The sequence below is a fragment of the Sparus aurata genome, chromosome 5, assembly GCF_900880675.1.
Source record: "Sparus aurata chromosome 5, fSpaAur1.1, whole genome shotgun sequence".
NCBI lineage: Eukaryota > Metazoa > Chordata > Actinopteri > Spariformes > Sparidae > Sparus > Sparus aurata.
Genome location: NC_044191.1, coordinates 26,632,502 through 26,647,735, shown reverse-complemented (window position 1 = coordinate 26,647,735; position 15,234 = coordinate 26,632,502). Strand labels below are relative to the sequence as shown.

Genomic DNA, 15,234 nt, shown 5'->3' with positions numbered 1-15,234 from the left:
CCCCTGCAACAGGTGCATTAATCTCAGTGTGAATACAGAAAAATAAACGGTACAAGTTATGAGATGTTACAGGTGAGATGAGACTTTTGCTCTGTGAATGTGCCGTGCAGGTGGCTGGATCGCAACGAGGATGACGGACAGATTGTGAGAGAGCTGGTGCCATTCTCGGATGGACAGCGTCTTTACAGTAAGTAAGAGGAATGTGGGATTTCATTCTACCATTTAAATGTGAACTGCCCCCTGAAGCTTATGTTTGTGTCGGTGTCAGATGTTGCCTATCACGTCGCGGTGAAGACAGGTGACATCCCCGGGGGCAGCTCAGACTCCAACGTGTTTGTCAAGCTCTACGGAGAGAAAGGCGACACCAGTAAGATGTTGCTGGTGGTCTCTGCCAACAACCTGGGGAACTACTTTGAGACGGGCCGCGTTGACATCTTCACGGTGGAAACCTTTGATATTGGACAGGTGACACAGCGGAGGCAACAACATGTGTTGATGTCTTCCTTTCGATGTTGAAAGTGCCTTGATGACAAGCTCGGAAATCATTTCTTTAAAGATTTCAGAGTTCATTCTAGGTTCATCCATACTGACGATATGACATGATTAGTTCAATCATTTATATTTCAGAAGGGGTCGAGAGATGATCATAACTTTGTACGAGGCTATCCTGAATTTGTTACCTCTTTGCTTAGATATGGTTTCCACTGTGACTAATAACAATAATGGTCATTAGACTGAATCCAAGCAGAAAATTTGAGATTTAAAACTGTGGAACAATGTATGAATGATGTCCCATTCTATAAACAAGTCTTCATCTCGACTCTTATTCCAGATCAATCGTCTGATGATTGGCCACACCAACGAGGGCATGCGTGCCGGCTGGTTCTTGGACAGTGTTCAGATTATGGTTCCAGTCCATGGAAAGCATTACATGTTCCCCAGTCACCGCTGGCTGGATGAGGACGAGGCTGACGGCAAGACAGAGGTGGAGATTTACCCAAGCGAGATCCTGGACATGGAACAACGTAGGAATTGTTCTCACTCTCTCACACAACTAGAGGAAGCGACACACACACACACACACACCTAGATTCTTGCTGGCGTGGAGACTTTTTTAATTTTGTCCTGTATCTTAAAACTAATCCTGTGGATTACTGGTGCCATCAAGAGACTGATTTAAAGATCTGGGTGTCATTTTAATCCAAATATAGAACGTGAACATTGCTTAAAAACTTCTCTCTGACTCAGTTTTATATTGGTTTGCTAATTGAATCTCAGTATGACTTCCATTTATAGACTGCAGAGCACCTTCTACTGTTTGTATAGGTCGTGAGAAGTCTTCATTCTTATGTATGTGCATGTAATACATATATTTATCCATACTGGAAGAACTCATGGGTTGAATGTGTTTCACAATACCACTGACTAATAATCTCTTATGTGTGGCCTCAATCTGTATTTTTCAGTGATTAACTATGAGTTAACAGTATTGACCGGCAACGTCACGTTTGCTGGCACCAATGCAAGAGTGTTCATCCAGATCTACGGAGAGAAGGGGAAGACGGAGATTATCACACTCGAAAGCAGATCCAACAACTATGAGCGGAACACCACAGAAATATTCAAGGTATCAAAGCTTGGATTGGTTTCAGTGGAGCCAAAATGCCTCTCCGTGGTTCAATCGGAAAAGGAAAAGAAAAAGGTAGATGTCTAGATGATAAAGTTTGAGTTAAAACATTCGTTCTTCAGATAGAGGCCAAAGACGTGGGGAAGATCTTCAAGATCCGCATTGGTCACGATGGCTCCGGAATAGGTTCTGGCTGGTTCCTGGAGACAGTGGACGTCAAACATCTGATCATGGCCCTGGTGCCCAAGGAGAAGAAGAAGGAGGACAAGAAAAAGAAGAAGAAAAAGAAAAAAGACGATGATGACGATGACGAGGAGGGAGGAGAGGAGATGCAGGAGGTGGTGCTGACTTACCATTTCCCCTGCTCGCGCTGGCTGGCCGGGGGAGAGGAGGACGGCGAGCTGGTGGTGGAGCTGCTGCCTGAGGATGCAGAGGATCTGGAAAGTACGAAAAAAATACAACTAAGTGTAATGTTGTAAAGAGAAGTGTTGAACAACCGAGTGCCAAGCGCAGGGCTTCAAACATATCAATTCATGCTAGGTAAATTAACGTCCCTGGAATATGCACCGAAAACCACTTAGGTCTTTTCTGATATTTGAAACATACAGTAATAACAAGGTAACTGCTGACCCAAAAACGGATGAGACACTGCCCACAGCTCAGTGGAGCTGGAGTTTATGCATGTACAAATTCAGGAGAGATGAATAACTCATGTTGACTCTCCTTAAATTATACTGAAAAAGCACGACAACATCAATTATGTATAAAAAGCTGGTTACACCTCTCATATTGTTGACTGTATTCGTCGTGGCTTGTTCTTTGCCTTTTCAACAGGGCTCCACTCACTTTAAACAGTCCAAATCAAAACACTGCAGTCGCTGATTCTGGTTCTTTTTATCTGATTTATTCTCACTTCAAACAAAATGTCATAACCGCTCTGAATCCAACATGAGATCGAAGGCTACTGACCTCTGTCCTACACGTTGGCCGAAGGCTCAGTCCCATCGCTTCCCTCCATCACAGCTGATCGTCATCTGACCGATCACATTCATTTGACCTCAGTTCACAGGTCAAATGAAAAGATCTATATCAACTGAGAACATAGTGGCAATATAATTTACAATCAGCACAAAAGTGGCTCCAACATTCTTCTTTCGTCTTCTTCATCGTATGCCAGGGGAATTACAAAATGAAAGCGTGACCTAAGGATGATGGTATGGATGGTCGTTTCCACTTTGCATCCATGGCATTAGATCATTAATCATTAAATCAATCCAGATTGTTACACCCCTACAAAACAGTACGCTAAAATATGTCACTGAAAACATCTGAGACAAGAGATCGTCTTTGCAGTACAGAATTGATTCATATTTGATCAACACTGTCTGGTTTGACAGTTTGATCTGACTTTCAGTGTGTTTTCCAAATGATTTACAACTTTATGATTGATTGTTTTGTTCTAAGATGCTGGTGCTCTAGTGTGATATCTAGTGGCAGCGAATGTCGTATATAGGACCTTTACGTGCCTTCATCGTCATGACCTATGGCAGCATTGTGCATACATACAGTGAATTAACTCAAGTTTGCGCAACAGTTTTTCAATATCCTCTTTTTGTGTTATTTCCAACATTTTTTGGCGCATGTCTTTATATCTTGTGCTCAGTGTTGATGTTGCGGACATGCGTGGTTTGATTTGACACAGTTTCTTGGCTGACAGGTTAAAGAGGTGTTAGTAATTCATCCCCTTGCATTGTCTGACAGTCAACACCTATGAAGTGTGCGTCTTCACTGGTGACATGCTGGGTGCCGGGACCGACGCCAACGTCTTCATTAATATTTATGGAGAAAACGGAGACACCGGAGAGCGCTATCTGAAGAACTCTGACAACCTCAACAAATTTGAGCGGGGGCAGGTATGATGGCTTAAACAAAGAGATGACAACCGCATTTATATTCAGCCAAAGATTAAAAAAAAATACGGAATCTGATTCATTCGATTTTTTAAAAATGTATAATTGTAACCAGTGAAATGGAAAAATACTGAGAAATTATTCATATTAGAATGACTCACATTTTTACAATTATTCTTTCATTAACTAAACTTAGATACATAAACCAAGAACATGACAAACAGCCAGACACAGACTTCAGCTGAAGGTGGTAGGAATGTTTGTCTGAGCCTGGATCTCAGACACAAAACAAAACTTTCATTAGGGCTGCGCAATTGTTTTTTTCTTGGGAGGGTATCCTGCTGAAAATTAACAAGCAGTTATTCAAAGACTCAAGCACTTCCACGCAACGTGAGCCGAGCACCGAGGTGTGGGTGGGAGTGTGTTCTGGTTGGATTACAAGCTCTCCTGCAGGCGAGCCAGCTGTGACTGAGAGCAGCTGTGAGGAGTCCTTTGTGTCATTGAACCTGTCCTACTTTTACTCATTACTTAATCCAGACCTGTGAATTATTCATCTCTACATTACACGGGGCTTCTGTAGGAGCACAAAAGTCGTGTCCGCAGACAATTAGGGTTTATTTCTTCCTGCAGATCAAAAGCAACAATAGCCTTTTGTCACTGAGTGACAGCGATGTTTGCTCATCCACAGAGGAGCCAGTTTAAACAGACAACTCACTGAATGAATAATACTGTTATGACAGTGCTTAAAGATGTATTTAGACACTTTGAGAGTTGTGCTGGAGCTTTCGATAGTATAATACCATTTATCTCGTTTTCTCTTGTTTTGTTTTCTTTTGTATTATTTAGTTGTATGCCTTCAATGACAAAATAGTGCCCGTGACAGTTTTTATCCCATTTTTATTGCTTTTTGAACAGTTAACATCAATGTTTCCACGATGAGTTTGTTACAACATTTAGGTCTTCTTTGGAATTTGTTCCCTCCCTCCCACTCCCACCCATCAATACACTCTGAGTCATCAATGTAGCGTAGAAATCAATAATGAAAGTTTCCAAAATTATAATATTATCAATAAAGACAAAGCACCATATATACATTCCCACACACAAGGAGAAAATAAAGACAAAACAAACAAAAAACAAAAGAAAAATCAAATTGAAAAAAGTTAGATAATCAGCTCTTGAATCCAAAAATGCAAGAAATGAATCCCATCTTTTATGTCTACATTTTCTGTACTACACTTTGAACTTTTCTCTCAAGTGTTGTCTGAGCGGTATCTCCGGCTGCTGTGTTTTGCAGGAGGATGTTTTCACGGTGGCAGCTGTCGATCTGGGTACTCTGAAGAAGCTACGAATCCGCCATGACAACACTCACTCTTATTCATCTTGGTACCTGGATCGTGTTGAGATAGTCGACACCAAGGATGATACAACGTAGGTGAAACCAACAGAAAGTTTTGTTCTTTTTGTTCAGGTATTGATACCGTGCACTTGAAAGAGTTTGATCTTATATCAAATTAAAAAACGGACACTGATGTAATAACAAGTCCTCTTTGAGTTAGAGAGCTGATTAGAGGTATTTCCCTATATATGTCTATAGGTACTATTTCCCTTGCAATCGCTGGCTGGCTGTGGACGAGGACGATGGACAGGTAGCGAGAGAGCTGGTTCCTGTGGACGAGGCCTTCATGAGGAAGGATGAGGATGAGGAGGGGACCGGTGCCACGCTGGGGCTTGAGCAGAAATGTAACACAATTTCAAAGCTGGCTCATGTTTTAGTACAGGGACCAGATGAAAGGGCGCCCTGTTCAAGTATCTATCTAAGTGCTGGTGAAACATGCGGGTGTAGACAAGAGCAAAGGGGGGACTCGTGTAATTCAGTGTGAGGACAAAAAGAATAAAAGCACTGACTTCTTCAATTTATCTCACAGCCATGTCGACCACGTATACTCTGAAAATAAAAACCGGAGAAAAGAAGTACGCTGGGACTGATGCCAATGTCTTTGCCATCCTGTTTGGAGAAAACGACGACACAGGTATGATAACTCGCAAGAATCCTTGTGCAGCATGCTGATGGGTAAATAATACCGAATTTGAATTAAAATATATCTCTCGCAGGGATCGTCAACCTGAAGGCTTGCAAGAACTATAAGAATAAGTTCGAACAGGGGATGATCAATGAGTTCACTGTGGAGGCGGTGGACTTGGGCGACCTGGAAAAGATTCGAATTGGGCACGACAACTCAGGTGGGGAAAGGAAAGGCTCTGCAGACTGAAATTCAGCTGATATAAGCAGCAAACTGAATAACCGGCGATTCTTCTCCACCATCAGGGGGTTCATCGGGTTGGTTCTTGGACTGGGTCGAGGTCGACGCCCCCTCACAGGGTCAGAGACTGCGCTTCCCATGTGGCCGCTGGCTGGATAAAGGAGAGGATGATGGGGCGACTGTGAGGGATCTCTATCCCGCTGATTTGCAGACTGAACTCTACATGCCATGTGAGTGAAGAGCCGGGGAAGAAGTGCTCCAATCCCATTATTGAAATGAGCAAATGCGCTGATTGAGAAATCTTCCTGTTAAAAGTGTTTTATGCTAAATTTTTACTCAGATAAAAGTGTGGAAGCTGCGGCGGTGGCATGTATTTAAAGCACTCTATCTGTAGAAGGGTGCTTGTTAGAGCGCTGACTCTTTGATGCTGCCGTGACACTGCCTTCTAAATTTCCCCGCTGCAACAGGACCCCACTTCTTGACTTACACATAAAACAGTCCAAATCGCCATGCTGCAGTCACAGATACCGTCGCAGCCATGTCAACTAGTTAGATTTTCACTTTTAATAATCAAAAAGTAACAACATTGCAGTAAAATCATACTCCTCCCCTTCTTTTTACCGTCACAGTTAACACAAAAGTGACCAAAAGGCAAGACGCACTGAGGCAGAAATCAAGAAGTGCAAATGATGAAATATTACACAACAAAAACTGGCAAAAAAAGGAAGGTAAAGGAAAATACAGAAGTAATACAACAACTGAGGACAAACCAGAAAAGCAGACAGGACTGACGCGAGGACAAAAACAGACAAACCAACAAACAATGAGGGGATAACACAAGCTTAAAGACAAGCTGAGGTGCAGATTGAGAGACACTGGGAGCAGGGCAGTGTTAATCAGGCTGATGTGAGACAGGTGTGGAGGGGAATCGGACTGAGGAGGAGCACAGGGGGGAAACAGAACACCGGGAACACAGGTGGGCAGGAAGTGGAAAGTGACAACAAGACACAAGAGCATGTAACTACAAAACAAAACAGGAAATATCCAACCAAAACCCAAAACCATGACGTGCACAACAGGTAATGGGAGTATCATCATTTAGTGACTGTAATAAATCAAAAATCACAAATTAATGCAGCATGTATAAAGAAAAAGCTTTATTATTCAGTACAATGGCATCTTGAGAAATATAGATGTTGACTGAATTTGCAACAAAAAGAGGCCTCTAACTCTCGGATCAAATTCGTTATTATATAGCAGCTACTAATTATCATTTAGATCATAATGTATTTCGCATATGCAACCTTACTAAAGCAACTGCTAGCAGCTAAATCAAAATCAAAAAGTATGCTTACAGTACAGAAAATATTTCTAAAGTGTAAATGCTCCAAGAGAAAATACCAATAAAATGCTGAAGTCCTCCAAAGTGTTAAAGAGTTCCTAAAGTACCAAAAATATGGATACATATTTGTTATCTTGCTCACACAAGACATTATTTTGTGCACACAAGATTTATTTAAAGAAAAAAACATTCAGAGACTGTTAGGTGCCAAAACTCCACTTAGGCGCTTTGATTACTCCAGTTTGTGATTCTTCACCTCTCCAGTGTCGAACCGTCTTTTCGCATCTGCCATCTTTTGTCAAACAAACAAAGCTGGTTCATCTTCTCCTTCAATCACTCAGTTGTGCCGTATGAGATAAAGATATTCACCAGCGATGTGTTCGGAGCGGGGACGGACGCTGACGTGTTCATAGTCTTGTACGGCCAAAAGGGAGTGTGCACTCAGCACAAATACCTGTGTGTCAACAAGAGAGAGAGGCGTCTGTACTTCGAGAGGGGAGCTGAGGACATGTTTATTGTGGAGGTGAGTGGATTTGGACTGTACATCCTCTAAGGCAGTGGCTGCAGCTCTGTAAACACTGTGCTGTCTTTTTTTCCCAGCTGGAAGATATCGGTGACGTCATAGAGAAAATCAGGATAGGACACGACAACAAGGGCACCAACCCTGGATGGCACCTCGACAGAGTGGAGATCAGGCGACAGCTCAGGAAAGGAAAGGTAGTAGAAATCCACTCAAGCTTACACCTGCGTGGATAAGTGCATCGTTAAGAGTTTCCGTGTCTGTGCCCTCATTAAATTATTAACAGATTAATAATGTAACACCGTTTGGCTCTCGCATCTTTCAGAGTCAGATATACTTTCCTTCAGTTACAGACAGCCCGGCCCAGTTTGGAGACGTGTTTGTGTTTTTTTTAACGGCAGGGTTCGGAGACGACTATTTTCCCATGTGAGTGCTGGTTAGCCAAGTCTGAAGACGATGGGGAGACGGTGAGGGAGCTGGTCCCCTCGGACATCATCACAGAGAAGCTGCTCAGGGATGGGAAGCTGAAAACGACTGAAACGGAGGTGGAGGATGCTTTGGAGAGTAGGTTTACCCTCATTTCAGTGGTGGAATGTAACTAAATACATTTACTCACGTGTTATACTACCTTATAATTCAGGTAGGTACACAATACGGATACTTTACACAAGTATTTCCTTTTCATGCCACTTTATACAATTACTCTATGGCAATTTGGAGAAAGACACTGCACTTTACGTTACATACAATACATAACATGAATTAATTAAAATTAGCCCCATGTATAGCAGCTCCTAACCCTCCTAACAGTAACAATCATTATATTGTTCTCCTTACATCCGCCAGACTCCATTGACAAAAACAATCATTTTACCTCAGAAACCAATAAAAAACACACATTCAAACTCACCAAAAGCATATTGGTTTGTTGTAACACTGTTTCAACAATCACCAACTCTAGATTGGTTAAACTTAATTCACAGTTATGCTACACATTTCAAAAGTTGACTTAACTTTTAAACAGTCTGGAAACCGGTTACATCAGAATGACCAAGTAGAGAAGACTCTTTGATCTGGTTCTGGTTCTACTGGCACTTTCTCCCCCTGTGACCTCCATCCATGTATCCTAAAACATCAAGTAAAATCAGTATACTTCAGAAAGTCTGAATCGTCTCAGTTCTCTAGTTCAGTTGAGCGTAAACACTGTGTACTTCTTCTCGATGCATAATTAAGTTTTCGTTCTGTCACAGCTCACACGTACAAGGTGTCCGTGCGGACAGGTGATATGTACGGAGCAGGAACCGACGCCAACGTTTTTCTCACCATCTACGGAGACCTGGGAGACACAGGAGAACGTAAACTTGCCAAATCTGAGAACAACAAGAACAAGTTCGAGAGAGGAGAGGTACGTGAGGACAGGTGTGAGGCTTTGGGTCAGATGACTGCTGGTGTCTACAGGTATCATCGTGTGTTTCATCCTCTCCTCTGGTTTAGGTGGACAAGTTCACTATCGAGGCTGTGGACTTGGGCCAAGTGTTTAAGATTAGTATTCGTCATGACAACTCTATGATCGGAGCCGATTGGTACCTGGACCAGGTGGAAGTGCTGGATGAGGTAACAGACGAGGTGTACATGTTCCTGTGTGAGCGCTGGCTGTCAAAGAAGAAGGAGGACAAACGCATAGAGAGGACCTTCTTCGTCAAGGTTTGGTAAACTTATAGTTCGGCAGAGTTTTTGTTTTTTTGTGTTTGATCAGTCATGAGAGGGAGTGAGGAGGTTAATTGTCTGTAATGCGTCTGGTTTTAGGGGTATGAAGGTGAAAGACACACTGATCCAAATTCCAAGAAGATGGCTCAGGCCAAACTGGGGCTGGACAGAAATGCCAACAAGAAGAAAAAGAAGAAAAAGGCGGCAGTGGTGGAAGAGGGTCCAAGTACGGCCACAAAACTATTCTGCATGAACAAAACCTCTTGTGTCTTTTCCTTTATCCCCTTTCCTTCAGTGTTTTATGGGTCCTTGTGAATGTAAAATGTCAAAAGTCAAAGTCCCCACCAACAGAAACTCCAATCTCTCTCACAGAAACCACTGGTCTAAATAAGTTTATAGTTAAATATTGCGGGAAATGTGTTTACTTGCGAAGAATTATATGAGAACACTGATCCATTCTCACGTCTGTGCATTAAATATAAAGCTATAACCAGCAGTCGGGTATTTAGCGTAGCTAAAAGACTGGAAACAAAAGAAAAACAGCCAACCTCGCTCAGATTAACAAATCCGCCTACAGACACGGTAAACACTCTGTAATTTACACATTATAATTAAGTGTAGAAACAACAAATATATGCTCTTGCAGGGGATAATGTCTATTATACATTCTGTATATAGGCGTATTTCTTGGCCGCAAGTATTCACAGCGATAACGTGACTTCTGTGTTTGGACGGATTAAACAAGTGAGACATAACGTGTTAATTACTGAGTTTAAGAGGTGCACGTGGGTGGATTCTATTATCCTCAGACAGAGCAAGGCAACCTGTATCCCCTTGTTTTCATCCTTAATGCTAAGCTAAGCTAACCGGCGGCTGTCTATTAATTTTTACTTACGGCACAGAGTGGTGTGGATCCTCTCACCCACTTCTCGGCAATAAGCACATACATGTATTTCCCTGAAATGTCTAACAAGCCCTTTATCATAAATGACATTTTAAAACCTCCCTCTCTTCCACCCAGTCATCCCCTATCACTTCACCTTGTCCACGGGGAAAGACCGAGACGCCAGCACTACAGCCAGAGTCTATGTCATCATCATGGGCCCCAGCGAGGTGGAGACAGAACGACTGTGGCTGGACCTGCCCGAGGGAAAGAAATCCCTCACAGCCGGCACCATGGAGCACTTTGTGTGTTATGGAACTGACGTAGGAGAGATCAAGAGGGTGGAAGTGAGAATCTGGGACTGTCTCTGTTGCTAAATCTGTGAAACTGTCTCCTCTCTGCTGCCTCCTCAGATGCACTGATTTCAATGATTCAAATAAAACCATTCTAGCTCAGCAATAATTAATTCTAGCTGTGCCTTCTGGTACCTAGATCAAACAAAATCAAGTAATATATCAATTCCCACTTCTGCCTTCCCACTCCCTCTCTCTCCCTCTCTCTCCCTTTCTCTCTCTTTCTCCTCAGCTCGGCCATAATGGTGTCACACCAGAGAGCTGCTGGTTGGTGGATGAGCTGTCGGTTGCCGTGCCAACCAAAGGTATCAAGTACATCTTTCCATGTAAGTGCTGGCTGGCTAAAGACAGGGGAGATGGTCTGACTGCCAGACTGTTCAACGTGCTGGACTCAAGCACGATCAACATTATCCGCAAAGTGAGTCACAGAGCCTAAAATATGAAACCGTGGAAAACATTCAGATGCATAAAAACACAATTTAATGTGTGTTATCTGCCATGTATTGTAGGTTATATATTCGGCCACAGTTGTCACAGGTGACACTCAGTCTGCAGGGACTGATACCAACATTTTCCTGACGGTGTACGGAGCCAATGGGAGCACAGAGGAGATGCTGCTGCCCAAAAATGAGGACAGGTCAGTTCTTCAACAACCCCGGATTGTACTGGTCACTTTTCACTAAAGGCATATTTTTGTGAATAACAGCGAATCAGCTTCCCTCGGCTCCTCATTGTGGAGCGTTATAGTGAGTTTTAGATAATTTTGTAGCAAACAGGCAACAACTTTACTGCTTCAGTTCACTTTTAACACTCTCATCGTGTCCTTTTCGGTCACAGCAGGCAGCTAAAAAAAAGGATCTAAAAATTCCCTGTACACTATCTTCTCGGCAGACAAACACCTTTAGGATCTAGCTTGGGAACATAGTGGAGTGTTTGGCAGCTAAATAGCTAAATATTTTGCCACAAAAGTTGGTAACAACCGGAAACATGCATAAGCAAAGTGAAATTCATACTTAGATCATAATGTTACTCCCTGATCACCATAACAACTTTAAAAAAAGGTCATTATAATTCGTCACAACTTCTTTCAACTGCACCTGAATAATAACAAATAAATCAGTTATCATGGGTTCAAATAAAACTAAAATAAATACAATTTCTACTAAAAATGTTAATTTATATGTAATTTTTGTATACATTTAAACTAACAAGACATAACCTGTTAATCAGTGAGCTTTAGAGGTGCTGGTTACAGTCTTAAGTCTTAAGCTAAGCTAGTTTGTTTACATTTCTTTTACTCTGACTTCCAGATGTACTGAAATGCAAAATGATCCATGTATTGTTTCCATCATTTAGGTTTGAAAGGGGTCAAGAAGACACATTCAGTCTGGAGATAGATGACATCGCTCCTCTGAAGAAGATCAGAGTTCGGATTGATGGCTCTGGGAGTCGCCCTGACTGGTTTCTTGACAGGGTAACTGAGAGACTACTCAGGCTTCTATCTGTTGCAGCATCATTTTTGGTGTCACCTATAAAACTACAGTATTTTTTTCACATTCAAGTCTGTCCATAGGTCTTGGGAAGTACTGCTGTATATGTGAACAACTTGTATAAAGGCCTTTATATTATCTGTCATAAATGCGGCTGCAGCTAAACAGCCATAATCAGCCAATCAATCCATTTGACATTTTGCAACGCCTGACATGTGGTCAAAAAATGTCCCAACAAATGCTTTCAGATCCTGATGCGGAACCTGACCACAGAGGAGGTGTATCTGTTTACCTACGAGGACTGGCTGTCCAAGACAAAAGGGCCGAAGAGAACGAAAGTGTGTGAGCTGGCAGCTGTGGTGGATGACGAGGAGATGGTGGAGAAAACAACCTACATCATCCAAGTGCAGACAAGTGACGTCGGAGGTGGGTCACACGTGTTTTAGTGGTATCCATTCATCCAGTATCATCGCAGCGTCCGTGCAGATTCTCATTAGTCAATGCTTCTTTGTGCTTTAGGTGCGGGCACTGATGCCAATGTGTTTGCGATGTTGTTTGGGGAGTACGGTGACACTGGGACGCTGCCTCTGAAGGAGAGCACCAACAGGAACAAGTTTGAGCGTAAAGTTAAAGACGTGTTCAGATTCCCTGACATGCTCAGTCTGGGCGAACTGTCCAAGGTCCGAGTGTGGCACGACAACAAAGGTGAGGAGGACAAAAACAGCCTAACAGACAGCTACCAGAGGGATCTTTGTTGTTTGATCTTTCTAAGATAGTGGAATTAACATGATTTAAATGATAATGTTTTGTCACAGGGATGGGGATGATTTGACTTTTTGTTTTCAAGGCCTATTTGTGCACAATCTAAGCAAGTTTAAAGTATTGCAATTGCATGTATGAGACCAAAGTTATGTGCCAAAATCAGTGCATTTGTAAATGTTAATGTTTGATCCATCTCTTTGTCCAGATCCGCACCAAAAGAGGATAAAACCATAATAGACTTTGTTGCTCTTACTGTAAACAGGCCCTGCTCCTGGTTGGCACTTGGAGTACATCGACGTTAAAGATGAGGCCATGGACGAGACCTTTAGGTTCCCCTGTGACCGCTGGTTGGCTAAAAACGAAGAGGACGGGCAGATAATGAGGGAGCTGGCCTGTGCCAACAACGACTCTATAGACCTCAGTGACAAAACCAGTTAGTAAAAATAAAAGTCTGTGGGCATAATTACAAGCTCTCTAATTGTCCTGAGAAGAATGTTTTGCAGCTAATTACCATATGTGAAACGATTATAACGCCGCAATCTGTGTCTCTCTGTCTGCAGAATATGAAATTGCCACAACAACCGCTGACACTGGCGACGCCTCCACCTCAGAAAACGCCTGGATCGTGTTGGAAGGAAGGAAAGCCCGTTCCAAGGAGTTTGTTCTGGAGAATAAGAAAAAGAAGTTCTTAAGGTGGGTCTTCAAAGAGAGCCTAGGTGGCTCGGCTCACGGTAAAACCCTATTATGTGGCCTTACATAATCTCCTCTCTTTCACATGTTTTGTTTTTTCTACCCTCTTTTATCTTCGTAGCTTCGTTCTCAGAGTCTCTGCTCTCAGGAGAGCTAATCCCATGAGATGCACAAGAGAGAAACTCTCTGGCAGACCAGTGAATTTAACCGTTCACCGTTCAGAGGGAAACCCTGTGTGAACTCTGCAAGCGGTTCGTAACTTTTTTTTCCCTTTTTCTTAGTGGTGCCACCGACACGTTTGAGTTCTCGTCGAAGCACGTGGGGGAGATTGCCGGCATCTGCATCGGCCACATAACCAAAGACGGAAAGAAGGTGAAGAGTGAAGCCTTCTGGCACGTCATGGAGGTGGTGGTGACAGAGAAGGAGCTGGGAAACAAGTGAGTGAACCTACGTTTTGTTATATAAGATGTCACGTTGATGGTGCTGGTGTGACTCCGACTCTTCCCTCCCGTTCAGGTATTTCTTCCACTGCGATGCACGAATCCCACTGGCAGCCAAAAAGGACCAATTCCTGACATTTGAGTGCTTCAAGTCCATCGAGAGCTTCGCCAGCAAGGTCCGCAACCTGGTCCCCGTCAAGTATGAAATCATCATCATCACCGGGGATGTGAAAGGGGCCGGCACGGACGCCAACGTCTTCATCACCATCTACGGCGTCAACGGCGACTCGGGCCAGCGTCATCTGCGGCAGAAGTTCCGCAACCTGTTCGAGCGAGGGCGAACGGACCGCTTTGTTCTGGAGATGCTGGACCTCGGGGAGCTGCTGAGGGTCAAAGTGGAGCACGACAACAGCGGCTCCAACTGTGGGTGGTACTTAGAGTGCGTCGAGGTGACCAACACAGCCAACTCAGTGACGACCATCTTTCAGTGCGGGAAGTGGCTGGACACTCGTAAGGCCGACGGGCAGATTCAGCGAGTGCTCTACCCGAGATACTGAGGAGGAGGAGGATGCATGAAACAAAGAGTGGGTGAGCATTTCATCAGAGACTTTTTGGTCGTTTTTTTTTTCTTTTTTTTTTTACTGCGTGTTAGATGAGCTTTGTAAGGAAAAACATATAAAATTAACAGACCTGAATGTAACTTAATGTCACGTTGACCTTTTGTAAGTTTGTGCCAACTGCTGAGGTTGCCCTTCTTCTAGCTTTAGATAAAAAAGCCATTTCTACCTTTCTTGTCTTGTACAATTAGAAATATGAACTCAAACAGACCGGAGTGTTGCCCAAAGCAAATAATCCCACACAATAAACATTCAGCTTTAACTTGTTCTTTTTTTTTTAATGAATCTAGATGTGTTCGCACCGGTTCACACATCATGTTACACTCTGCTTGATTTCAATCACTTTACACTTAGAGGTGGAAAATAAAGCCACAGGAGAACGGTCCAACATAGGTGTGTTGCCTCATTTAGATTAGTTAGTAGTCTGGATTTTAGAAACAAATCCATATTCATTTAAGAGGGGTTTGAGAACTCAGTGTGTTCATACTTGAAAAGTGATAAATTACCCACACTCAAACCATTCAGAATTCGTGCTACAAAGTATTTTAGAGTGGGATGTCGATGGAGGAGGGAAATCGAAAAGGCCACTTACAGCTGTTTTGAACGACTTTTAACTAAGTGAGGATGGT

The 15,234-nt window shown here is 42.9% G+C and overlaps 1 protein-coding gene across 1 annotated transcript; it reads left to right on the top strand.

Annotated features, from left to right (window-relative positions):
• Positions 1-1,961: 1,961 nt before the first annotated feature.
• Positions 1,962-14,867, top strand: loxhd1b (lipoxygenase homology PLAT domains 1b). Its single transcript, XM_030417239.1, has 22 exons — positions 1,962-2,071; positions 4,835-4,968; positions 5,135-5,280; positions 5,466-5,570; positions 5,653-5,781; positions 5,867-6,031; positions 7,485-7,666; positions 7,744-7,860; positions 8,065-8,227; positions 8,914-9,068; positions 9,158-9,367; positions 9,470-9,596; positions 10,392-10,600; positions 10,839-11,024; positions 11,116-11,243; positions 11,963-12,080; positions 12,345-12,522; positions 12,616-12,801; positions 13,121-13,291; positions 13,419-13,551; positions 13,830-13,985; positions 14,065-14,867. The coding sequence occupies exons 1-22, from the start codon at positions 2,054-2,056 to the stop codon at positions 14,543-14,545; spliced, it is 3,597 nt and encodes a 1,198-aa protein (XP_030273099.1). The 5' UTR covers positions 1,962-2,053; the 3' UTR covers positions 14,546-14,867.
• Positions 14,868-15,234: the final 367 nt, after the last annotated feature.